The 26,875-nt window shown below is 35.5% G+C and overlaps 1 protein-coding gene across 3 annotated transcripts in view; it reads right to left on the reverse strand.

Moving 5' to 3' along the window:
* Nucleotides 1–23,908: 23,908 nt before the first annotated feature.
* The window catches only part of LOC149781469 (uncharacterized), a 40,112-nt gene continuing 37,145 nt past the window's right edge, over nt 23,909–26,875 (reverse strand). For all 3 annotated transcript variants that reach the window (XM_089935555.1, XM_089935556.1, XM_089935558.1), the window contains exon 13: nt 23,909–26,101. In XM_089935555.1, coding sequence (XP_089791681.1) covers nt 26,001–26,101 — 101 coding nt within the window. In that variant the 3' untranslated portion in view covers nt 23,909–26,000. The remainder of the gene's footprint in view (nt 26,102–26,875) is intronic.

The following is a 26,875-nucleotide window of genomic DNA, read 5'->3' on the forward strand; positions in this document are numbered from 1 at the left end:
GGCCAAATTAAGTCACCATTCTTTCCTTCACGGTTTCACAGTTAAATACACACGAAGTTACCATAGCTTAACATTTCTATCTGAACAAATGTTTAGAGACTATTTCGTTTCTAGAACGTTTAATTCATGACGAAGCATAATAAAAATGTTGAATAATTATCATAAAAGAAAGTTTGTGCCTAGATATCATGCCCACGGTAATTGTATTGTTGGAAAACGTGTGATCTTCACCCCGCGAGTGTTAATAAAGTGTTTAGCTTAGTAACGATTGCTCGAATGTATGAAAATAATATATCGATTGGTTCAGAAGATATAGCCAAATAAAATAAAATGTTTAACTGAACCATAACACATATTTTCTGTAACTGTGACCTTGTGGCCTTGATGCCAAGATTAATGTTGCAAGTGTCATAGAGAGAAGAATCCTAGCTTCATATCCTAAATATCAAATGAATCCATGAAGGAGTTTAAGAATAAAAACAAATGTAACTAAAACATAAATGTGACGTCGACCCGAAGGTCAAAGGAGCAGGAGAGTATGCAACATAGCAAACTGTCATCATAATTATTGAATGCCATACATAAGGAAAGGAAATATGTCAGTGAAAACGATTGAACGAAATCCTGACAGACTCCAAGGCAGTATTTTCAGCGAGAGGTTTGCGGAATGAATTCTCGTAGTTAATAATTATGATGATCTATTATTGAGTTTGGGAAATTTATCAAGGTACACCTTTAACCAAAACTCTGATGCAAGTGACCTTAATCCATAGGTAAAGGGAGAGAGCAAGCTTTTCGTAGAATTATTTGCCTTAGGCTCACAATGAGTAATGACAATTATGATCAGAATCTATCAAGGAGTTTAAACATAATAGGACATGAAAAACTTGAACCAAATGCAAATGTTATATGAAAGGTTCCCTTAGGAAAGTAGGGGAGGGGGAGAGCTTTTAATGGAATTAATTATATTATGTTCAAAATGGTTAATGCCAAGCACGATCAGAATCTATTAGGAAATATATGCAAATACATGCAAAATGAAAATCTTGTCTTAAAATTAAAACCTTAATAAGTAGATAAACATCTAACAAGACAAGAGTCAAACGCCGGAAAAGTGATCCACTTAAACTAGCATGGGCCTGACAAAAAAATGAAAAACAAAATAACTTCGATTTCATTTAGAAAACGATTGCATTATATGGCCACTGTTATTTATCTTCGTATACCCGTATAATAATTGTATCGGTGTAGCACGTGTAATAACACCTCAGGATGTCAAATGGCCCCATCACTGCATTTAAAGGAAAGGCGAAACGACCAAGGCAACACTATTATGCAGTTTTGTCAAATAAAATCAGCATTTTTCTTCACACAAGAAATAATCTTAAACGTGTGCTCAGTTAACATGACATGTCTCAAGCTCGTTGTACAATGTCAATGTAATGTTAATCAAAGCTGGCAAAAGCTCGTTGTATAATGTCTATGTATTGCTAATCAAGGCTGGCAAAAGCTCGTTGTATGATGTCAATGTAATGTTAATCAAAGCTGGCAAAAGCTCGTTATATAATGTCTATGTATTGCTAATCAAGACTGGCAAAAGCTCGTTGTATAATGTCAATGTATTGCTAATCAAGGCTGGCAAAAGCTCGTTGTATAATGTCAATGTAATGTTAATCAAAGCTGGCAAAAGCTCGTTGTATAATGTCTATGTATTGCTAATCAAGGCTGGCAAAAGCTCGTTGTATAATGTCAATGTAATGTTAATCAAAGCTGGCAAAAGCTCGTTATATAATGTCTATGTATTGCTAATCAAGACTGGCAAAAGCTCGTTGTATAATGTCAATGTATTGCTAATCAAGGCTGGCAAAAGCTCGTTGTATAATGTCTATGTATTGCTAATCAAGGCTGGCAAAATCTCGTTGAATAATGTCTATGTATTGCTAATCAAGGCTGGCAAAAGCTCGTTGTATAATGTCTACGTACTGACAAAAGCTCGTTGTATAATGTCAATATATTGCTAAACAAAGCTGGCAAAAGCTCGTTGTATAATGTCAATGTAATGCTAATCAAGGCTGGCAAAAGCTCGTTGTATGATGTCAATGTAATGTTAATCAAAGCTGGCAAAAGCTCGTTATATAATGTCTATGTATTGCTAATCAAGACTGGCAAAAGCTCGTTGTATAATGTCAATGTATTGCTAATCAAGGCTGGCAAAAGCTCGTTGTATAATGTCAATGTAATGTTAATCAAAGCTGGCAAAAGCTCGTTGTATAATGTCTATGTATTGCTAATCAAGGCTGGCAAAAGCTCGTTGTATAATGTCAATGTAATGTTAATCAAAGCTGGCAAAAGCTCGTTATATAATGTCTATGTATTGCTAATCAAGACTGGCAAAAGCTCGTTGTATAATGTCAATGTATTGCTAATCAAGGCTGGCAAAAGCTCGTTGTATAATGTCTATGTATTGCTAATCAAGGCTGGCAAAATCTCGTTGAATAATGTCTATGTATTGCTAATCAAGGCTGGCAAAAGCTCGTTGTATAATGTCTACGTACTGACAAAAGCTCGTTGTATAATGTCAATATATTGCTAAACAAAGCTGGCAAAAGCTCGTTGTATAATGTCAATGTAATGCTAATCAAGGCTGGCAAAAGCTCGTTGTATAAAGTCAATGTATTGCTAATCAAGACTGGCAAAAGCTCGTTGTATAATGTCAATGTATTGCTAATCAAGGCTGGCAAAAGCTATGAATGATATGACTTGTGTCATAATTTGAAATTTGAATAAATACTCATGTAAGGTCCCCTATAAATACAATTTTGAATAAACACTCATGTAAGGTCCCCTATAAATACAATTTTGAATAAACACTCATGTAAGGTCCCTGATAAACACAATTTTGAATAAACACTCATGTAAGGTCCTCTATAAATTCTATTTTGAATAAACACTCGTGTAAGGTCCTATATAAATCAAATTTTGAATAAACACTCATGTAATATCCCTTATAATACAATTTTGAATAAATACTCATGTAAGGTCCCTTATAATACAATTTTGAATAAATACTCATCTAAGGTCCCCCATAAATTCAATTTTGAATAAACACTCATGTAAGGTCCCTTATAATACAATTTTGAATAAACACTCATGTAAGGTCCCTTATAATACAATTTTGAATAAATACTCATCTAAGGTCCCTTATAAATACAATTTTGAATAAACACTCATGTAAGGTCCCCTATAAATCCAATTTTGAATAAACACTCATGTAAGGTCCCTTATAAATACAATTTTGAATAAACACTCATCTAAGATCCCCTATAAATTCAATTTTGAATAAACACTCATGTAAGGTCCCTTATAAATACAATTTTGAATAAACACTCATGTAAGGTCCCTTATAATACAATTTTGAATAAATACTCATCTAAGGTCCCCTAAAAATTCAATTTTGAATAAACACTCATGTAAGGTCCCTTATAAATACAATTTTGAATAAACACTCATGTAAGGGTTTCTATAAATAAATTTTGAATAAACACTCATCTAAGGTCCCTTTTAAATACAATTTTTAATAAACACTCATCTAAGGTCCCCTATAAATTCAATTTTGAATAAAAACTTATGTAAGGTCCCTTATAAATACAATTTTAAACAAACACTCATCTAAGGTCCCCTATAAATCCAATTATGAATAAACACTCATGTAAGGTCAGTTATAAATAGAATTTTGAATAAACACTCATGTGAGGTCCCCTATAAATTTAATTTTGAATAAACACTCATGTAAGGTCCCTTATAAATACAATTTTGAATAAACACTCACGTAAGGTTCCTTATAAATACAATTTTGAATAAACACTCATCTAAGGTCCCCTATAAATTCAATTTTGAATAAACACTCATGTAAGGTCCCCTATAAATCCAATTTTGAATAAACACTCACGTGAGGTCCCTTATAATCACAATTTTGAATAAACACTTATGTGAGGTCCTCTATAAATTCTATTTTGAATAAACATTCATGTAAGGTCCTCTATTAATCCAATTTTGAATAAACAAGATATCAGCAGACGGAGAGATGGAGATGGATTAGAGAACAGCGGAGTACCAGCTTTCATTTCTGAAATGTCGGAGGTACTGCTGGGACTGTCTTCCTGTGACAAATGGTCTTGGAAAAGTAGAGAACAGCGGACAGAAAAACACAGAAAGAGCTGGAGCTGGCCAAGATATCAGCGAACAGAGAGACATAGAAGGAACTGGCCAAGATAGCAGCGGACAGAGAGACACAGCAGAGGGAGATGGATCTGGCTAGGATAGCAGCGAAGAGAGCTCGCTCATGCTCTCGAAAGGGAGAAATTAAGGGTAGAAGCAAGAACCATCGATAGAGACGACTCGAGTACGAGTTATAGAGGGAGAGTACGATCGATTATCGACCACCAAATGGAACAGATAATAATTCCGCGGTTAAATGACAAAAAAAGAGTCAATTGACGATTTCCTCGTGCATATTGAGAAACTCGTTTGCGTTCGTTAAACATTTCCGAGCAGCATTGGACGATTAACGACTCAGCCTTTTTGCAAGATGCAACTTGCGAAGTTTACCATAACTTATCCGCAGAAGAAGCTGACAACTACAACGCACTTGAGTCCGTCTTTACCATTATCGGCTGTCTGCCGAAACGTACCGTAAACCTTTTCGGGACTCGACGAAAAGGTCAACGAAAACCCACTCTCAATTCCACACCCGTATTCGAGGGTTATTTGAGAAGTGGATAAAGATGACAGAAGTCGAACGATCGTACGACGGGCTACGCGAGATTCTACTCAAGGAGTATGTCCTGAGTAATTACCTTCCCGAGTTTACAGTATTCCTAGCGAAGCGAGATAGTCCGGACTCTCGAAGAGATCGCCAGCATGGCGGAGAGATACTAGCAGGTACACTCGAAGAGTGGAGGTTCCAGGGGTACGGAACCTCGCATCCGCAACTGTCAACGGAGAATGTGTCACCCTCTTGTACGACACTGGGTGTAGCGTTCCCGCCTTTGTCGACAACAAGTATTTTAAGTATGAGGACTACACAGGGGAGGTAATTGAGGTCCAATACACGAACAGAGCGCATGACTCGTTTCTAGTGGTTGTCACTGACCTCGATTCACCGTACGTGAAGGGGAAAATTGAGGCTGCGTGCTTGGATAGACTATCACATGATGTCATACTGGGATGTTGTTATGTGTTGCCAAAGCCGAACCCCGAAAACTGAACACCGACGCCGGTGAATGCTGTGGAAACCAGGTCCAAGTGTCAACAAGCGAATCCGATGCCGATGGAAGTTACGTCAATGCCGGTCAGTAGCCTACTTCCGGTCGGATTGAGTAAGCTTCAGCAGGAAGACGCAACTCTGGCGCAATTGCATAAATACACTGCAGATGGAACGGAGAAAGAAACTCCGAATAGCACGGTGAAGTTCGTATACAAGAAGGGGACCTTGTACCGCCACGCCAGGAAAGGACACGAACAATTCAAGCAAGTCGTCGTGCCAAAGGAGAATCGAGGTGAAGTGTGGAAACTCACGCATGAGAGTCTCATGGGAGGACACATGGGAATTGCCAAGACACGTGATCGTCTTGTCATGGAATTCTACAGGCTAGGGATCCATGGAGATGTTAAGCGATTCTGTCTCTCATGTGACAAGTGTCAGAGAATGGCACCGAAAACGGATCATCGATCAGCATCATCGACCCGTCCCCTTGGTGAGTACACCCCTCATCGATCAACCATTTCGACGCGTCGCGATGGATTTGATCGAACCGATAGAACTCGTGTCGTCGCAAAGAAATCTGCATACTTTAACGGTCGTAGATTACGCTGAATGCTATCCGGAGGTTGTCGTGTCGCGTACGGCAGTCGGTGTTAGATCGAGCGACTTCCCACCTATGTGTTACATCTTAGTCCTAAGATCACAGTAACCCGCGAGGGAACGGGGCATATTCTGAACCCGTCCCCATGTGGACAGAATGTGAGAAGGACATTGTCCGCTAAGCTTGATTGGACCGGAATGGATCGGGTCAAAAGCGACATCCTGTCGAATTTTGGGCGGAGGATGTGATAACAATTTCGATCCGAATTATAACTAGCAAACGAAAATTTAGTCTCGCCTAGGAAGATTGCTGAGCAGTATAGGGTTCATCCAAGGAAGTCATTCGTAATTTGGCGGTAATTCCAAGAGGAGATTCTAAGGAAAGACAAAGCTTCGTAAAGGAAGTTTTTCGGGGGACACAACATCCGGTTCAGTTAAGTCCCGAGTCTCTGAGGGGAGACGGAAGCTAGACTAGCAGAGCAGTAGAAGTCGACAAGTCTAGTCGGTGGAGAGAGTCGAGGAGGAAAAGGAGTCGAGGAGGAGAAAGTGAAGGAGGAGTATAGAGAAGTTGTGGAGGAGGAGGAATTTAGAGAAAGTCGGGAGGAAGAGTAAAAGGAATTGGAGTAATAGGAGAGAAGAATATGTAGATGAGTAGAATACAAGGACAGGTGGAAATCTATCTCACACTACTAATCAAATGATGCAACAGGCTTACACAGGGTCGAGTGGAAGGAGAGTACTTGGGAAATTTGAAGCACTTGACTATTTAATTATTATTAAATTGTTATTTGTTGAATTTCACTTTTTGGTATATTCAATCATTTAACTGTCAGTATTGTTGACTGGGGGCTCAGAGCTTTACATCTATCTTTCACTAATTTAACTTCCAACCAAAATCGAGCATGGGTGGGACTTCTATAATAATTTAAATAGAATATTAGGTGCACCTCACCCCAATAATAACACACTGGAGGCATAAGAACCTATCATGTCACATAACAGTACTTAGCTAACCCCCCAAACCCATGTAGTAAAATTATGCTATTTCCAGATGACAGTGAAAATATCATTTGCAATCATCAAAATCTGCTTTAGTAACATTACTTTATTGCTCTTTCCCAAACCCATGTAGCAATATTACTATATTGCCAGGGAGGGGCCCTGAGTGGCCGAGTGGTCTAAAGCGCTGTCCGTTATGGATCACTGCCATCTCACCTCTGTCTGTGTGGGTTCGAGTCTCAGATTCAGCCAATGTGGGTATGTCAGAAAGCTTGCCTGTAGCTTCTCGTGGGTCAGTGGTTCTTTCCAGGGTTTTCCCAGGTTCTTCCTCCACCATTAATACTGGCCACCATGTATAGCCTCTCGTGTGCTGAAAAATGGTGTTAAACCCTACAACAACAACAACAACAACAACTATTCCCTGGGAACAGTGCTACAGTGAGTTTGTAATATCCAAACCCTGCTGTAATAAGAATACTACATAATGATAAACACCAAAATCATGAAATATTTCCCTATTTCCATGGAAAAGTGTACCACTTTTTTTGTGGCCTCCAAAATCCTGATGTAGTAACAACAGTACATTGGTAATCACAGAACCCATGTAGTAATATTACCCTGTTTCCAAGGTAACAGTGTATCACTGATTATGTGATCTTTAAACCTGATAAAGGAATAATACTACATTGCCTCAAATCCATGTAGTAGCATGAACCTATAATTTTCCAGGCAAGAGCGGAACACTGATTTTATCTTCTCAGAAACCTGATGGAGTAATTTTGCTGCAAAGATGAAGTTTAATTATATGCATTAATGATTTTTGTTAATACAGTAACATTATGACACTGTTACTCCTGAAACCCATCTTTTAGCGATATCTCTTGCTGATGATGCTTTTCTTCTTTGTTAATATCAAACACTTGCAGTAATATTACCCTATTTCCAAAATAATAGTTCTGTACCAATGTTTTGATCTTGAAAACCATTAGTTGTCACTACATGTATTACTACAAGTCCAAAATTTACTGCTATGCCATAATATTACTTGTTAATGTAGTATTACACATTGTAAATCTCAAAAATCCTTTGGTAATAATGATGTTGTCTGTGAAAAATACCAGAAACTTAGAATTTGGTTTTTCACCTTATATGACACTGAAACAATGATCCACAGCACATCACTAATCCCCAACCAACAAAAACGTGCCACAACAATTTATTAAAGCTTATTATTAACAATACTTATCAAAATGAAGTTATGGACAAAGGTTTTGTATACATCAAGATTATGTCAAGGAATAAATGTTCACCACTTTCAACAACCTTCTCTCTGGTCGACCTTCAGGTCATGTTGGCACATTTCATTCATGACAAAGTTCAATTCATTAGAGACAAGCTTGACAACACAATTTCAATTGACTCATTATCATCATACAGTTGTGACACAGAATATACACAGCAATCTTTAACAGTATTTTAATCTGCCCCTATGGAGTTGGTATGATGATTAGTATCTATAATGTACTAAGCACTTCTATTTATTGGGATAAAGCACTTCAGTCAGATACACAAGTCAGTTTTGTGAATTGTTTTTAATTTATTTTTTTTGTTTTCAAGCATTATAAATATTGTAATGATTAGTATATATAATATTCTAAGCACTTCATGTAATGGGCTAAACCAGCTCAATCAGATGCATGAGTAATTCCCTGGAGTTTTGGGGGAATTTTTAAAGAATATTTTCTTAAACTTTTTATACGTGTGTATATGTGTATATATATATATATATATATATATATATATATATATATATATATATATAAGGTTAGAGTGTCCACCTCGGAAGCAGGAGTTCGTGGGTTCGAACCCTGGCCGAGTCATACCAAAGACTTACAAAAATGGTACTAAGAGCTGCCATGCTTGGCGCTCAGCATTAAGAGGTTAGTGTTAGGACTGGTCAGCCTTGTGTCAGGATATTGTGACTGGGTGGGACATCATGCTACATGTCTGCGGCATGATGCCCCAGTGCTAGACATCCCTATAAACTGCCACACTGCAGACATCGTAGCGATATGACTGAAAAATTGTTGAAGCTACGTTAAAAATCCTAATCACACAAACACACACACATACATATATTCAGTATTATAATGATTAGTATATGTAATGTACAAAGCACTTCAAATATTGGGCAAAACCACCTCAATTAGATGCACAAATCAAGTTTTGGAAACTTTCTTTTTACCCCAGTGGAGGGGAGGGAAGTGCTAGTGTCAGTAACAACAGGGACAGTCACCTGACCGGAAACACATATTTTTATTTCTTGGCCTTGTGATGAAGAGCACCCCAAATCCTTGTGATGAGGAGTGCCCAAAATCCTTGTGATGAAGAGCACCCAAAATCCTTGTGATGAAGAGCACCCAAAATCCTTGTGATGAGGAGTGCCCAAAAGTCATGTGAATTCAATCAGACTCTGACATCAGTGATGCTTGGGTGCTTTAAATTCAAAATTTCCTTAACTAACTGCTGCTATCTGTTTCTCACCCAGGAAATTCTCATCAATTTTCAAAACTCCCATTGTAAAACCTCTGTTAAAAATTGACACTTGACCGTAATGATTTAAAGAATCACTACCCTGTTTCTAACCTCTCATTCATATAAAAAAATCTCAGAAAAAGTTATTCTATCCCCCCAAGTATCTCATTTGAATTGCCATCATCAATTATGATATTATCATTATACCAGATTGACTCTGACAGTCATGATTTGAGATCAATGTATTCTTCAGTATGAAGACTTTTAGACCAAGCCTTTCAGAATTTAGCAAAAAGTTATTTTTATAGTATTCTTGCCAGGTCATTTTCAATATGTTCTATCCCAACTTGTACCTCATCTGAATACAAACAATATTTTTAGCAATGTGCAGTCTGCATATTGCCTTCACCATAGTAGTGAAACTTCACATCTGAGAGTAGTTAATGACCTCTATGCTCTGGATAATGGAAAGATTACAGTCCTCACCCTAAATTTGTTTGCAGCACAATAGACTATGATATATTACTTCCCCATCTCCAGCATGTATTTGATATTCACAATACAGCCATAATTTGGCTCAAGTCCTAATTAGTCAGCAGGACACAATTTGTGTCCATAAATGGAAAACATTCCAGCCCAGTTGGTTTATTCCACAAAACTCTCTTTCTTGACCCTGTTCTCTTCATTCTATACACTCATCTGCTCTCAAGTGTCATGAATTACTTCTAGCATAGCATGATTTCTATACTGATGACTGTCAATTTAAATTGACCTGCGCAAATGAAGTCGAGGCTACTATCCAAGGCATAGAGGTGCATTTCCATGAAGTCATGGATGACATATAACAGGCTGCACATGAATGATGATAAAATTGAAACCATTCTGATCACTACATAAATATGTTCTCATTCACATCCTTTACCTCAAACAATAAGCATCAGCAATACCAAAATTAAATTCACACAGTCAGTATGAAACCTAGATTTTGACACTATTGACAGTACGCTCTCATTACACCAACATATAATGAACATATGCAAGGCTCTATTCGCAGTTTTCTTTCAGCTAATGCCACTAAAACACTTTTGTTATCCTCAGTACTTTCAAGAATGGACTACTGTAATTCACTTCTATATGGTTCATCTCTCTACTTCAGAAACTTGAAAAAGTTCAAAATATGGCTGCTCAGATCATCCTTAGAATATAAAAAAAACTGAGCACACCAGTCCTGCATGCTCTGTAGCCTTCACTGGCTACCCATTTGATCCAGAATCAAAAACAAAATCTGTTCACAATGCAACATTTCATTTACTAGCTCCAGTCCAATATAGTCTTATCTGACCTCACCCATGTGTACTCCACATCTAGAAACTTACATTCGACTTCTGACACTTGTTGTTTTCATAGGGTTTAACACAATTTTTCAGCACAAGATAAGCTATACATGGTGGCAAGAATAAATGGCATAGGAAGAAATTGGAAAAACCTCGGAAAAAGCCACTGACCCACAGGAAGGTACCGACAAGCTTTCTCACATACCCACATTGGCCGAGCCCGAGATTTGAACCTTTGAAGAAAGGGGTGAGATGGCACTTGGCCACTCGGCCACTTGTGGCTCCCCTTCTGATACATGTATTCTCATTGTTCCCCCCCTGCTAAAATGAAGTGATATGGACATTCTTTTGCGTACCAGGCCCCAGCTATGTGAAATGAATTGCCCATATATCTTAGGCACAAGGATACTGTGTTCTCATTCACATTAGTGCTCTTAAAATGCACCTATTTTGACTTCACAAACAAACTTGAAGACTTAATAATATTTACTTCCTTAATTATTGTCAGTATGTTTGTTTTTTAAATTTTTGGTGTTTATTTGTGTAAGCTGCTTGTTGTTGTTTATATCTGTATATGTAATCTAATATGCTAGAACTTATAAATATTTGGCACTGTCCCTAGTCTGCAATACCATTATTTTTATTATTATTATTATAATATTATTATTTCTTCTAACCTTCTAAATATGGCCACTGCAGGAATTACACAAAGAAATTATTGAGTGCTGTTAAAATATCAAGAATAGCTGTCATCATACCATTTTATATGATGATGAAAAGAACAGTTAAGTTGATAAATGTATCATGTGCATTATGTTGTGTCCACATTCATCATTTGTTAGGCTTGAAATGCATGCTAGAACTGAAAACTACAAACTCATAACAAATTTCTGATTTGTTTTGATGTGAGTATGCTAATAAGTGAACAAAATACTGACACAAGAAGAACCTTAAAAAATCAACACATACCTAGATCTACAAAACTCATTCACATGACCTTTGACTTCATGATCCTGGTGAGAAGTAGGATATTGTAGAGTCATGTAAAATAATAAAGTTCCTACAGCTGAAATCAAGTATGAGTAATATTACAATTAATTACAAGTAGAAAGACAGAATCCTCAAAATACATGGCATTTAAGGTTTAGATATTGGTACATGACACTTAAGATACTATGTACCATATATTTTCACTTATGAGTCCAAATGTTAATTGCACAGATCTTGGTCTGTGCAGTTTGCCAGGAGAAATCAGTAGAACAAACAGCACAGACTCTGATCTGCAGGTGCATTATGCTATGGCTTATCAAGATCTGTGTTGTCTGGCTGATTTGACTTATAAGTGAGTGGATACAGTACCTTGATCCGTCTTAATCAATGGCAGGTTTTTCATCTATATTGGACTGCATTGGTGACCTAGCGGTTAGAGCATCCATCTTGGATGTGGGAGGTCGCAGGTTCAAACCCTAGCCAAGTCATACCAAAGACTTATACAAATGTTACATGCAGCTGCCTTGCTTGATGTTCAGCATTAAGAGGTTAGTGTTAGAACTGGTTGACCTGGTGTCAGGATTATTAAATGTGACTATGTTGGACATGATGCTGCATGTCTGCAGCATCATACCCCAGTGCTATACAATTATTATTCACTATTACCTGTCCCACTGCAGCCATCATAGTGATATGACTGAAAAATTATTAAATCTATGTTAAAAATCCAAAACACAAAACACACACACAAATACACACAATCTGTATTAATTCTGCATCCAGAAAGCAATTGCTTGAATCAGCTGTCATTGTTACTTAGCTCGTCAAAGCTAAAATAATATTGAACATGCTCTAAAATTAAGAAATACAATTTTTCTAATGTCTTTCAAAACATAGTACACAAGCAGAAAGAAAATTCTTTCATCCTCTACTTTGTTAAGAAAAAATTCATCCCTTGGGATAATAGGTGTTTGATAATTGTCAATCTGAATTTTACCATAGGTGTAAATCTCTGGAACAACAGTGGTGAAATTAGAAAGTTTATAGTTCAATTGTTTTTTATAATTTAAAAACAGTGCATTGTGCCTGGAATATTTAGGCCTTGATACTCATTAACTAATTAGCAGAAAAAATGGCCAAAAATTATCTTCAGAGTTAGTGAACAGTTGGAATTGGAATACATAAACAACCAACATTGTTATGTATATTTAATTTGCATTGTTTTTTGGCTTTTCTCCACAGTTATATGCTATATATATCTATATTATGTTTGCCCTTGGCCAATAGATGAGTTAAGGGTCTACCTTACAAGTGATACTTATTTTGTAAACAACATAATACATATCTATTTCTCTATGATTACAGACTATAGATGAAATATTCAGATAATTATTAAGGAGGTACCAGTAAGCATTTTTACTTGTATCCGAGTATTGGAAAATTAGCGTTTTGTAAATGGAAATTCATAATCTTCTTGACAACTTAAAATGTTACAGAAAGGAAGTTTACCCTCATACTGGTTCTGTTTTTGTGTCATAACTTTTCATATTGATGCTGTTTACTTCAAAATTTCAGTCTTATTGTTGTACTTGGTTTTTAACTGGAGAGAATATATTTCTTTAAATTATTCACTGGAATTATGAAGTGCTCAATATTTCCAGAGTAATCAATATTTTGAGATTATTGTGCATTCATTCAAGGACATTTTTTATTATATCATTGTGATACATCATGATTTTTGGCACATTAGCACATTTGAGGCTATTAGAACATCAGCACATTCAGTATTGGAATTTATTCAGAATGCCATTGGAATTCATTTGGAACTCCACACTTTTGAACATGTTACAAATTTTAGGATTATTTGGGATTTAAATAATTCACAATACTGTAAGTTCTTTTTAAATTTTCACTTTGTATTCAAGGGAAATAAATTACTTGCTGAATTTTGCTAAATTATTATTTTTGGTTTTTGCATTTTTCTGTTACTAAGATTAAGGCCATAGAGTTGCAACAACATAAATAGCAAATTTAGGAATCCCCACCTGAATTAGATGCTTCCAAGCTGGACTGTTTATGACAATGCCTTTGATCTTGTAGTTAAGTTCAGGTGAGGATATACATCTGACACTTTGTGTTTAATCCTAGTTAAATTTGATTTGCAATCAATTAAGAAAGTGATTCAAGCAAATAATAAAAAAAAGCTGTGTGACAGGCCAATAGATTTTAGAGTTCAGATTGCAACAAAACAATCATCCCTTACCACCTTCCTTCAACTCAGTTGTAACTGATGAAATAAGTCTCTATTCAGATTTGAGCAAACTATTGACAGTTGTTTGGAAGGACTGATCTAGCTTAATTTAAATTTTATATGAACCAACTGCCAATAGCCGGAATTGGGTCATAATGTTCAACCATTATACAGATATATAGACCACATCCAATCTTATCAAGAGATTTGAGCAGTGTTTGAGGATTTGTGAAATATTAATATGACATGCACTTATCCATGTATCCACATGCAGAATTACATAGTCCATAATTTTTTGTTTTCAAAATGCTCAGAGGAATGAATCATTTTACTTTGTGGGATTTTGGACATTGTTGGACATCTGTAACATTTCAAAGTCTGTAATTAGTTTTTTTAATTAAATCAGAAAATATTCAAGTTAATACACCATTGAGAAAAATACTGAAGAAAAAAAAAATCTCTCTCTCTCTCCCTCTCTCTCTCTCTCTCTCTCTCTCTCTCTCTCTCACACACACACACACACACACACACACACACACACACACATTAAATAATATAATCAAGCCACATTGGATTTTCACATCCTCTTCCTGGGCAGCTAATAACTTGTCATGACTATCAACCAGCACCCAACTTGCTAGCCAAACCTGCCTTCCTGTTTGTTTAGCAAATTAGCATTCTCCATATTTTGATCTACAAACAAACTAATATACTTGCGCCACTCCATGGAAATAATGATCTTAATATCATCCTGATGCTTTAGGGATAAACTAGAGATTGCTAAAGTCTACTAACTATATAAAAGATTCTGTTCTTGTTGTTAGTGTTGATTTGGGGTTTAATGCCATTTCACAGGGCAAAGTTAGGCTATTCATGGCAGCCAGTATAACTAGTTGTAGAAGAACATAGGAAAGCCCTGATAAGAACCACTGACTCACACAAAACTACAGGTAGCTTTCTCACATTCTCACAATGGCCATGAGATGTCAGTGAATATATATATATATATATATATATATATATATATATATATATATATATATATATATATATATATATATATGAATTAATTACCATGAAAATTTTGTTGATTACATTCAATAATAAAAGAAGAAAATTCATTTTTTTGTAAGTTCACACTCTTGTTGTAAACATATTTTATGCAAACAGCTTTGAAAATGATACTTATGTGAGGGCCATTAACAGGTAACTGTTTCAGGTTCAGTAAGTTAATTATGCAAACAGCTTTGAAAATGATACTAATGTGAGGGCCATAAACAGATAACTGTTTCAGGTTCAGTAAGTTAAAGTAATGAGGAATTTTTTCTATTAAATGTTCATATTTGCTTCATTTGTACCAAAACAAAATGTTCGTGTCATGCAAGGAAAAGAAAAGGTTGAAAACCTGAGACAGATATCTACAGATATATACAATGAAATATAAGGCAATGCTACAGAAACAAGATAATCATGGTCATATAATAATCTGATTTAGCCAAAGTCACTGGCTTTCTAGCATAAATAGATTTAAGGTAAAAACATATTTTAGTGACTAAAGTGGCTCTATGTTGTTTCCGATAAATTGGACACAAGTTTTAAGTCAGTGAATAACATATTTCCAACAATACAATGTTTTATCCAACTAATGTACTTCATTAATGTTTGGCATTTTAGCTGAACTACATTTGAGACCTCATTAATATTGCCTAACTCTAAAAAACCATGCATTATTAAAAACTCATAAATGTTCCTTTAATCCTCACAAATAATATTGCCCAATGTCCTATGAAAATGTACATATTGTGGACAAGAACACAAGGTTATGCAGTGAAAAATACACAACTTATAAAATAAACACTAAACATCTTACATGTAGTTTCTATGATAAGCTAATTGACTGCAATAATAATATTATATAATGGTCATGCAATATTGTTTGCTTGTTTGATTTTTATCACTCTTTCCCAAAACATGTATCTGGGGTAATTTGACACTTGGCACATAATCTATATTAAGTCTTTCCTTATTTGTCCTGTTTGGTTTTCTATATACAAAGTGACAGTCATACAGAATTGACATTTTTCAATATCAGATCATTGTTGTAATCAGGCATGAGTCCACTGTGACTTAAGATTTGACTGTTTGGGAAATTTATAAAATCCACAAGTGTTAATAATTGAATCCCTATGTTTATACCAAAAAAATGCACAATGATTGTGCCCACCTATTTTATTCAACCTGAAAAATATATTATACCATAGTTATGACTTGACCAGTTTAATGATGTGTGTTGTAAGAGACCTGACTGCCCCCACAAATTGCTCGTCTCACAAAAGCTGATACAATAACATACAACCTCAAGGCATTCAGTGCATGTGCAAAACAATGTGAAAGGACTCTACTGTTGTTGTAAATTTTGTTGCAAGTATATAAATGATATAATATATCTACTACTTAAATTACTACAACTACTGCTAATAATAATAATAATATTAATAATAATCTCATTTTAATCTTTCTTTGTCAGACAGTTGAAAGCCAGCAAAGCAACAAATTTATTAAAGAATACATTATTTGAAAAGGAGTTTAAAATAATTTTTTAAAACAATTATTTTTGACTTACCTTGCTCAAATATTTGTTTTCTAAAAAGTATAATGTGTGTGTGCAATATGGATTAATAACATAGCTTTAACAATTTTTCAGTCATATTGCTATGATATCTGTAGTGTGGCAGTTAATAGTGATGTCTAGCACTGGGGCATCATGCCGCAGACATGTAGCATGATGTCACACCCAGTCACATTATACTGACACCAGGCCTACCAGTCCTAACACTAACCTCTTAATTCTGAGCAACTAGCAAGACAGCTGTTAGTACCATTTTTTATAAGTCTTTGATATGACTCGACCAGGGTTCAAATCCATGCCTCCCTCATCCAAGGTGGATGCTCTAACCACTAAGGCCATCAGAGCGGTCCTTCTAAAAAGTATTATTTTTTCGAAAGGTAAACAAATGTGTCACTAGAATGGAACAAAATTCTCTCAAAGGCAATAACACCTTTTATGCTGACAATTTTGGTCAGGAATTCAAAATAAGATCATTTCTTTTTTTAAACTGCTGAATGTTGAAACCATCTCTGATATTCTACAGCAATAACAGGATTTTCAATTTAACTGCTAAATTGGATATATTGGAAGACAGACTGGCATCATTATCATTTAGGACCAACATGATGTCATGAGTAAGTCTTGTGATGGAAATTCCATGTTGATATGACTTTCTATCTTCAAGATGGCTGCCATGGTGGCCATACTGTATATCATATTGGCACCATTTCCCATTTTAACAAATATGAAAACATAAGAAGTCTTGTGGTCAAAATACAATAGAGATAACATTATTTTCAAGATAGCCATTATGCTAACCATAAAGAAAGTCAGACTGGCACCATTTTATTTTACAACCAACTAGAATTCATAGATGGCATAAAAAAACACTGACATGATATAACTTGTAGTTTTTCAAAATTAATAATATTCCGGCTTTCCCAAATTGTCCTGTTGGAATTCTTGGCACATTTGCGCAAATCAGCTTTCACTGATACACAAAACCTGATATTTCCTAATACAAGGTTTTAGCTTGCAATATACATGTACTGAGATCCCCATTTTATGACCATATTTACAATTCTTTTATTGTATACATATTAATTATTTGATATAATTTAGAAGTATATTATGTGATCAGCACAGTGTAATTCCAACTGTTAACAGCCATTTATTTGGTTATATGATTTGATGCACATAAAGTTATTTTTACATGGGCCAGCCATATATTTTTCTTTACTAGTAATGTTTTTTGTTGTCATTTTAATGTATGATTTATTAATATCCTACTTTGTAACTATGGATAGAACCAAAGCTGAAACAAATATACAAGAGGTTACTCATCACAAACATTTGCATATTATCTTGGTTTACTTTGATTCCTCATAGCACACACATATTCAGTATGTTATTTTCTGATAAAACCTGGGAGGATTTTTAAAAAAAAATAAAAGTTTTAAATTAAAGCCAGATTGATTGTCTTTGGAAAAATATACACAGTTATTATATTTTATAAATTTTGGGCAAAATGCAGTCTCAGTTTGTTGAACTTTGGACTTGTAATGACTTGATGAACAGAAGGACTACTAAATTACGATACAGATGTACAAATCTGTTTAAAGCAAGAAAGAAATATTCTTCCTGAAAAGATATGGAAATTTAACACAAAGATATCAGTGTGTTGGAGTGGCACCGATTTTCTGGTTTCTTTTTTTTAATTATTATTTGCGTTCAGTATACAGAATGCTTCACTCAGCATACATTCCATGACTTCTGTATTATTCATAAGCAAATGTAAGCTATCTACACTTTTAATAAAATTTATGGCCATGTATGTGTATCCTTTCTGAGATACTATTTGAGTGACATTTGCATGCATGCATAATATACACTAGGGCTGCATCGGTTAATAAATTCCTAAACTAGTGAACCATAATACATTAACCGAACTTAAATGTTAGATTAGAAGGTTCCTGTTCAAACTTTATAGGCATCAGATATGTAAAACACATTTAAACATATTTATACAGTGGCATCAAATTTAATTTCTTGTTATATTGTTTCCTATAATATTTACACAATAAATACATTTTGATTGTGTGTGTGTGTGATCTGGATTGTTAACATAGCTCTAACAATTTTCAGTCATATCGCTACGTTGTCTGCAGTGTAGCAGTTTATAGTGATGTCTAGCACTGGGGCATCATGCCGCAGACATGTAGCATCATGTCACACCCAGTCACATTATCATGTCACCAGGTCAACCAGTCCTAACACTAACCTCTTAATGCTGAGCGCCAAGCAAGGCAGTTGTTAGTACCATTTTTGTAAGCTTTTGGTATGACTCAGTTGGGGGTCGAACCCACAACCTCCCACATCTGAAGTGGACACTAACCACTAGGCCACCGGAGCAGTATAGAGAGGTGATTAATGATTTCGGCACAAAGTGGTAAGACTATCTTAATCCAGTTTTTTTTCTCCAGTAGTTTCTGACATCAGCACTACTTGTGGGAAAAGATTTTTGATTTATAAAATCAAACTAATCAAAATTACTACATAATAAAATCATTTATTAATAAGGAAGATTAGTGAGTATGCTGAGAGCAGAATGCAGAAACGGTCATACAGTTAACAAGAATTTTGAAGAAAAAAATAGCAACAGCATCATAGCTTTTGAGTACTACTTTTACCTACTTTTTTAAAGACTGGAGGCTCAGTATACGTCAGTTAGAGAGAGAGAGAGAGTGAAAATTGTGGGGGAAGAATGTTTGCAGCTTAAAAATACTGCTAATAATCATTTTAGAACAGACACAGTTCTAGATGTACATGGTTAAGCTTGATGTACTTGCTGAAAAATATTCAAGTAATATGGTTTTGAATATGAGTTTTTTCTCCTTTCTTCTTGAGTGCTTTTACTAAACTGCAAGTTCTGTTAAGTATTGTACACTTTTACAGGTGTAGGGGAGCCATTCACATGATATTATTGATTACATTAACACCTTGATTCAGAACTACAAGCTCTGATATTTGAAGACCATGTAACTAAGGCAGGTGCTCTGATAATTAACAGAGACTGATGTATATCATTGGACAACCAGGACCAGCAAATCTATTCACTAACACAGATTAAGAGATAGTACTGACTGACTAATTAAGATGGGCTTTAGAAAACTTGCACTTAGATCAGAAGTAAAACAACTGCATCTCAAATCTTTCTTCACTAATTAATTCCCATGAGTCTCTGCTGGAACCTTGCTGCCTGAAAAGTTAACCACTTTCTTTTGAATAGAGTATCACTGAATGTAGAATGAAGATGGTCAGTTTTCTATGTAGTGTATTAATTATAATGAAATGAAAATAAAAGGTAGTCTGTAGAAGTCATTGTGAACAAGAATTATCAAGCAGAAAATAAATTCAGATATAAGTGATCTTGACAATAAAATACTGGACAGTGGTAAGACATGGCTTAAAAGAACTTTCTTTTCTATGATATCAAAGCAGGTACTATAATGAATTGATAAAAACCAGAGGTAAATTTTGCTTTCCTTGTGATTTTAAGTAACTTTTCTTAAAGTCTTTTTCAGTAGCTATTATCGACCCCATGAAACCAGATCTTAGTGGATGATTTTTTTCTCTTGTTTTTGTTGGTTTTATCAGCACTTTTTGACACATTATTGGCTATATCATGCCAAGGAAATGGAAGTGAAATACTTTTCCCAAGGACACACCAACACATTATTGGCAATATCATGCCAAGGAAATGGAAGTGAAATACTTTTCCCAAGGACACACCAACACATTATTGGCTATATCATGCCAAGGAAATGGAAGTGAAATACTTTTCCCAAGGACACACCAACACATTATTGGCTATATCATGTCAAGGAAATGGAAGTGAAATACTTTTCCCAAGGACACACCAACACATTATTGGCTATATCATGCCAAGGAAATGGAAGTGAAATACTTTTCCCAAGGACACACCAACACATTATTGGCAATATCATGCCAAGGAAATGGAAGTGAAATACTTTTCCCAAGGACACACCAACACATTATTGGCTATATCATGCCAAGGAAATGGAAGTGAAATACTTTTCCCAAGGACACACCAACACATTATTGGCTATATCATGCCAAGGAAATGGAAGTGAAATACTTTTCCCAAGGACACACCAACACATTATTGGCAATATCATGCCAAGGAAATGGAAGTGAAATATTTTTCCCAAGGACACACCAACACATTATTGGCTATATCATGCCAAGGAAATGGAAGTGAAATACTTTTCCCAAGGACACACCAACACATTATTGGCAATATCATGCCAAGGAAATGGAAGTGAAATACTTTTCCCAAGGACACACCAACACATTATTGGCTATATCATGCCAAGGAAATGGAAGTGAAATACTTTTCCCAAGGACACACCAACACATTATTGGCAATATCATGCCAAGGAAATGGAAGTGAAATACTTTTCCCAAGGACACACCAACACATTATTGGCTATATCATGCCAAGGAAATGGAAGTGAAATACTTTTCCCAAGGACACACCAACACATTATTGGCTATATCATGCCAAGGAAATGGAAGTGAAATACTTTTCCCAAGGACACACCAACACATTATTGGCAATATCATGCCAAGGAAATGGAAGTGAAATACTTTTCCCAAGGACACACCAACACATTATTGGTTATATCATGCCAAGGAAATGGAAGTGAAATACTTTTCCCAAGGACACACCAACACATTATTGGCTATATCATGCCAAGGAAATGGAAGTGAAATACTTTTCCCAAGGACACACCAAAGTAGTTGGCCCAGTTCTGGCCTGAGTAAGTATCAAAGTGTGAATATTAGGCTTAAGAGTGTGATTCCCTGTCAAGTGACCTACAGCAACTCCCTTTACTGGGTGAAAGTACATACATACATACATATATATATATATACATACATGTATGATTAAGGTTGAGTGTGTATTGACTGAAATTAACGTTGTTAAGCCACGAAGCATGATTTCAGGCATGAATAGATTTGAATGTGTGTATTCACGGAACATGACATAGTAAGGCATATAATGTATTTCATTCATTCACTTGTGTAAATTGAGGCTGGCTCAGAACCGTTATGCTTCGTGTGGTGTTAATGGGTGATGAATTAGCCAATAAGCTAACTAGGGTCGTGGGGCCCCGAGTGGCTGAGTGGTCTAAAGCGCTCACCATTACGGATCACTGCCATCTCACCTCTGTCTGCGTGGGTTTGAGTTTCGGATTCGGCTAATGTGGTTATGTGAGAAAGCTTGCCAGTAGCTTCTCGTGGGTCGGTGGTTCTTTCCGGGGGTTTTCCGGGTTCTTCCTCCACCGTTAATACTGGCCGCCATGTATAGCCTATCTTGTGCTGAAAAATGGCGTTAAACCCTACAACAACAACAACAACAACAACTAGGGTCGTTATAGGACATGTGGGGCCAACTGATAGCCTTGGCATCCGTTTAGCACCAAAAGTAAGATCTGATAACGAGAGGGGATAATGCAAACCCCTGTATCATAAACAACATAAAATTTAGGTTGTCTCTATTTTTTTTAAAGGGAGAAAATAGCTTGTGATGTATTATCTCTGAGACGTATTCTGTGATGTATTATCTGAGACGTATCCTGTAACGTATTATCTCCGAGATGTATCCTGTGACGTATTATCTCTGAGACATATTATCTCTGAGATGTATTCTGAGACATATTGTGAGATGTAGAATCCCGAGATCCAGGTATCTGTGAATCTATGTGCTACGCACAGAGTTGAGGGTTGAAAGTGGGAAGACAGAGGTAAGTTGAAGGAACAGCTACAGTGGAAGTGGAGTGAACCGGAGAAGCAGGTTATGCATCTGTACAAGGTATTGACTTCGATTGTTTACTCGATTCTATAATGAACTAATTATATCAGTAAAACAGAGCGGCTACTTTATTTAAATATATTTGTGTTTTGTAATTTGGTGAAAGTTTTATTTCTAGAAGCAGAGTATATTCCTGATGTAATGAATTCTCACAGTTGTTTTATGTAATTGATTAAATTGTTGTTTACATGTACGGGGGCTCGTGTTGGTCTGTGCTATATATCTGCTCAGATCTCTATCTATTCCACCTATAAGTTTCACCACTTCTATTTATATTTACTCGAACCGGGCAATAACATCGAGGACAGTCAACCTCTAGATAACGAGAATCAAATTAAGCGGACACCTTGAAAGAAGGTACAATCCACCAACCCACAGACCACTTACAAGAAGAGGGGACTTTGTGTAAGGTTTCTACAAAGTGGACCGTGGGTCGCTTACACATGATAAACTAATGCAAGTGTACTATCAAGAAATGTACACCTACATCTATGGTATACTGTGATCTAGGTCAGTTCCCCCTAATTATTACCATCAAAAGTCCCATGATAAATTAATATAAGTGTACTATCAAGAAATGTACACCTATATCTATGGTATACTGTGATCTAGGTCAGTTCCCCCTAATTATTACCATCAAAAGTCCCACGATAAACTGATAGAAGTGTACTATCAAGAAATGTACACCTATATCTATGGTATACTGTGATCTAGGTCAGTAACCCCTAATTATTACCGTCAAAAGTCCCATGATAAACTAATGAGCTAGATCAGTTAGTGGTCATGAAGAAAAATGGTTTTATCATATGTATTCTCCCTTATATCATTCTTTTTCGTGATAATTCCTTTGACAATAATGGATACTAGAAGTAAAATCTATATCAGATGATGTCTGCTTTAGTTACATTATGGAGATACCAATGTTTTTTGTCAGTTAAATGGTTAATAAAATGTGTAGAACTATGAATAAAAGATCAATACAGGCAATCATTGGTAGCTAACATAAATAATTCAATGTAAGGTCTAAATTACAGGCTATCTACAACTAGTTTGGATTTTAAAAAATACCCAGATCTGCTAGCACATTATGCAATGGCAGATCTGGATCTGTTCAGTTTGCTGTTGGGCTTGACTTATTAACATGTATATATGGTGTGTGTCAAAACTGTACTAAAAACCAAGACTAGGCCCTCCAATCCCTAACCTATACTAATAAATGCTAACCTTGTCACTTCATGAATATAATAGAAACTATGTGATAACAAAGGACTGAGATAAAATAACTGATGTTGCAAATATCTCTTTGTACAGTAAAACCTGCCAACAACAAGTGAACCCTCAAGAGAGACGTCATTGATAATGGGTTTGAGCAAGGAACCAGTTTCCAAGTAGAAATAGAAAACTGTTTAAGAAGGAAAAATAACCACAATCACTGTAGATTCTTTATTCATAGTTCTTGTTAAAATACTGCATGCATTCAACTGCAAACAGTTTTATACAGCAATATAGATATACATCATAAAACAGTTAAATTTATATCGGAAGATGACATGTACATGTATTATCATATGAGTTGCAAAACAGACTAAGATGACAAGAGAATAAATTTAACAACAGCCTCACTGACAACAGAGATGGATTAACTCTAAAAGCAAAGTGTGTAACTGGCTGATCTAATGGGAACAAATGACGGCTTGTTGTGTCGGTTGTAATCACAAACAACAACATAAAAAATAGCAACAAACATCAGAGGCCTTTAACAATGACAATCTAATTCAGAAAATAATTATTACTTACTAGAGTTAAAGACAAATACAAAATCATCCCAGACATTATGGATTAACTATCAGACAAATGAGGTAATCAACTGCTGCGGCAAAGCATTATGATATTATCAGCAATGTGTAGGTTTCCACAAAAGATAACAAAACAATACAAACCTCTGCAATGACCATGCATATTCATGACTATTCCCTTCGAAGAATGGTTAATCTCAATGAGTATTCACATGACCCTGACACTACAATGGCAATTAGTGATAACTTTAGTCTGCTTTACAGTCTATAACAAATAGCATGTACGACCTAAAAACTGAGAAAACTGGCAACAAGTCTTATTTGGAAAAATAAATTACTGTTTAGAACAGTCTTAACTTTTAGGTTGCACAGGATTAAAAAAAGGTCACTGGGGTTGTCTCTGTTTGTGTGATACAGTTATTGTTGTTTACAACTACAGGCATTTTGCCTGCAGACCCTTCTAAAGCATATGGTTATGAGGATTAAATCAAGGTTAGTGGTTTTTATGTATGTTTTTGCAATGTGGTCATTCATAGCATTGTCAAAATGCAAATATTACCTGAAAATCATGGCCATGGGTCACATTCAGCAGGTGGTCACTCAAGCTAGTTCATCTACAACCAGTCTGTGAATTACGATTGTGGTCATACATGATTGGTAGTCAATCAAAGCAAAAAGTTGCACAGGACTGGTTTTACTCTCTTATGTAAAAGGTTGAAAGTAGCTGTCATTTTAAAAATATCTACATGAAATACATTTTGTGCACACAAGTGAGTGTAAATTTAAGCAATTAGTACAGAATTAAGTCCCACCAATTTAAATATGGATATCAATCCACTTCAGAGTTATGCTATACACCAATTTCTAACTTACAAATTCACAATTAATTTATAAAACAGACTTCACTGACCAAAATATAATGCATTTCATCTTCATCTATTTTTTTCAATTACTGTTCAGAACAGAATTCAAGGATGTTAGTATTTTTTTTACTTACGTCTACCTAGATAAATCAGTTTGGAGTTAGATACTGTCAATTCATTTATTCTGCTTGCATCAAGTGTCAGGATTTGCAAAAAATGATGTGTTCATCAGTACTTCAATATGCAGGGTTTGACAGAGAGTATGATTGTTCTTTGGAAGGGTTGTTGTTAAATGGCTCTTTAAATTCGTAGTTTGTAGCAACCATGAAATCTGTGGGACACAGTACCCCGCAAGAAACAGTGCATTCACAGTATTCATAAAGGCCTAATTGGAAACTGTGTGCAGGAGCAATTGCTACAGGTCATAGGTGTAGTCCCAGATGGCTGAGTGGTCTAAGGTAGTTGCCTTTACACAGCACTAACATCTTACCTCTGTCAGCTTGGGTACAAGTTTTGGGTTCAGCAAACATGGGAGTGTGAAAAAGCTTGCCATTAACTTTCTGTGAGTCAGTGGTTCTTTTGGTTTTTTTTCCCAGTTCTTCTTTCAACAGATACACTGACCACCATTCTGAAAAATGGTTCTAAACCCACTAAAACAACAACTGCAGACAGATCATAGATCCTAATCCAACACACTTATAAAGTGTCTAGAAGCAGCTCCTACATATGACAAACCAGCACATGTATAATGTCTAGAAGCAAATGAAGAAGATAATAGACCCTGATCAGCACACTAGAAGAAAGATGACCATATCAATTGAGAGAAAAAACACATGCTGCTGTATCCAATAATTCATTCCCATCATTCCACCTGCCACTTCTGGTAGAAGTCATTGCCTTTGTCATCCACTACAATGAAAGCAGGGAAATTCTCCACCTCAACTTTCCAAATGGCTTCCATACCTAAGAATATATAACAATGTTTGACACATTAATTCACATATAATAGTAAGTGAACACATGACATAAATTTAATTATATATTTAATTTAAGGCACATTAGATTCACAAATAAATATAACAACAAATTTAATTGTGCATAAATTTTGAGACACATTCGAGTCAAAGTGATAAGTGAACACAGAAATAAATTTAATGGTATATCTAGTTTCAGACACATCCGAGTCACATAAAATGATAAGTTTCACATCAATTTACATGCTGACATAAAACATGATTTTCTCTGTATATAAATTATTGTAGAATATAATGTAAAAAAGTAATCAGACTAAACAGGCTTTGCATAAATATAACTAAACTATACATACATGATAAATGATTTTAATTATATGCAATAAAGTAAATAGTAATTAAAATTCTATCAGTTTTATCAAAATGAATACTGGTAGTTGGACCTTTTGAACAGAGGAAACTTAACAAACACTGAGAAAACAATGTTAAGGCACAAAGAATGCACATTATTAAACTTGAAGGTTACTTTAGAACAAAAAATATCTAATTATCTAATTAATTATAATGGTGACTGCACAGATGTTTGGAAGAAGAAAAAATCAGTAGTGTGCAAGACTCATGACTGAAAGGGTGCAGGTTCGAATCCTACCACTGGACCACCCTGTGTCAGCTACCATGGCATGTCCTTGGGTAAGTTACATTACTTCAATTGCCACAACACTAAATAACCTACTCATGTTGTTGTGCCATAAAACAATAGACCACA

Source organism: Sinohyriopsis cumingii, chromosome 15 (assembly GCF_028554795.1).
Source record: "Sinohyriopsis cumingii isolate HCF-2022 chromosome 15, ASM2855479v2, whole genome shotgun sequence".
Classification (NCBI taxonomy): Eukaryota; Metazoa; Mollusca; class Bivalvia; order Unionida; family Unionidae; genus Sinohyriopsis; species Sinohyriopsis cumingii.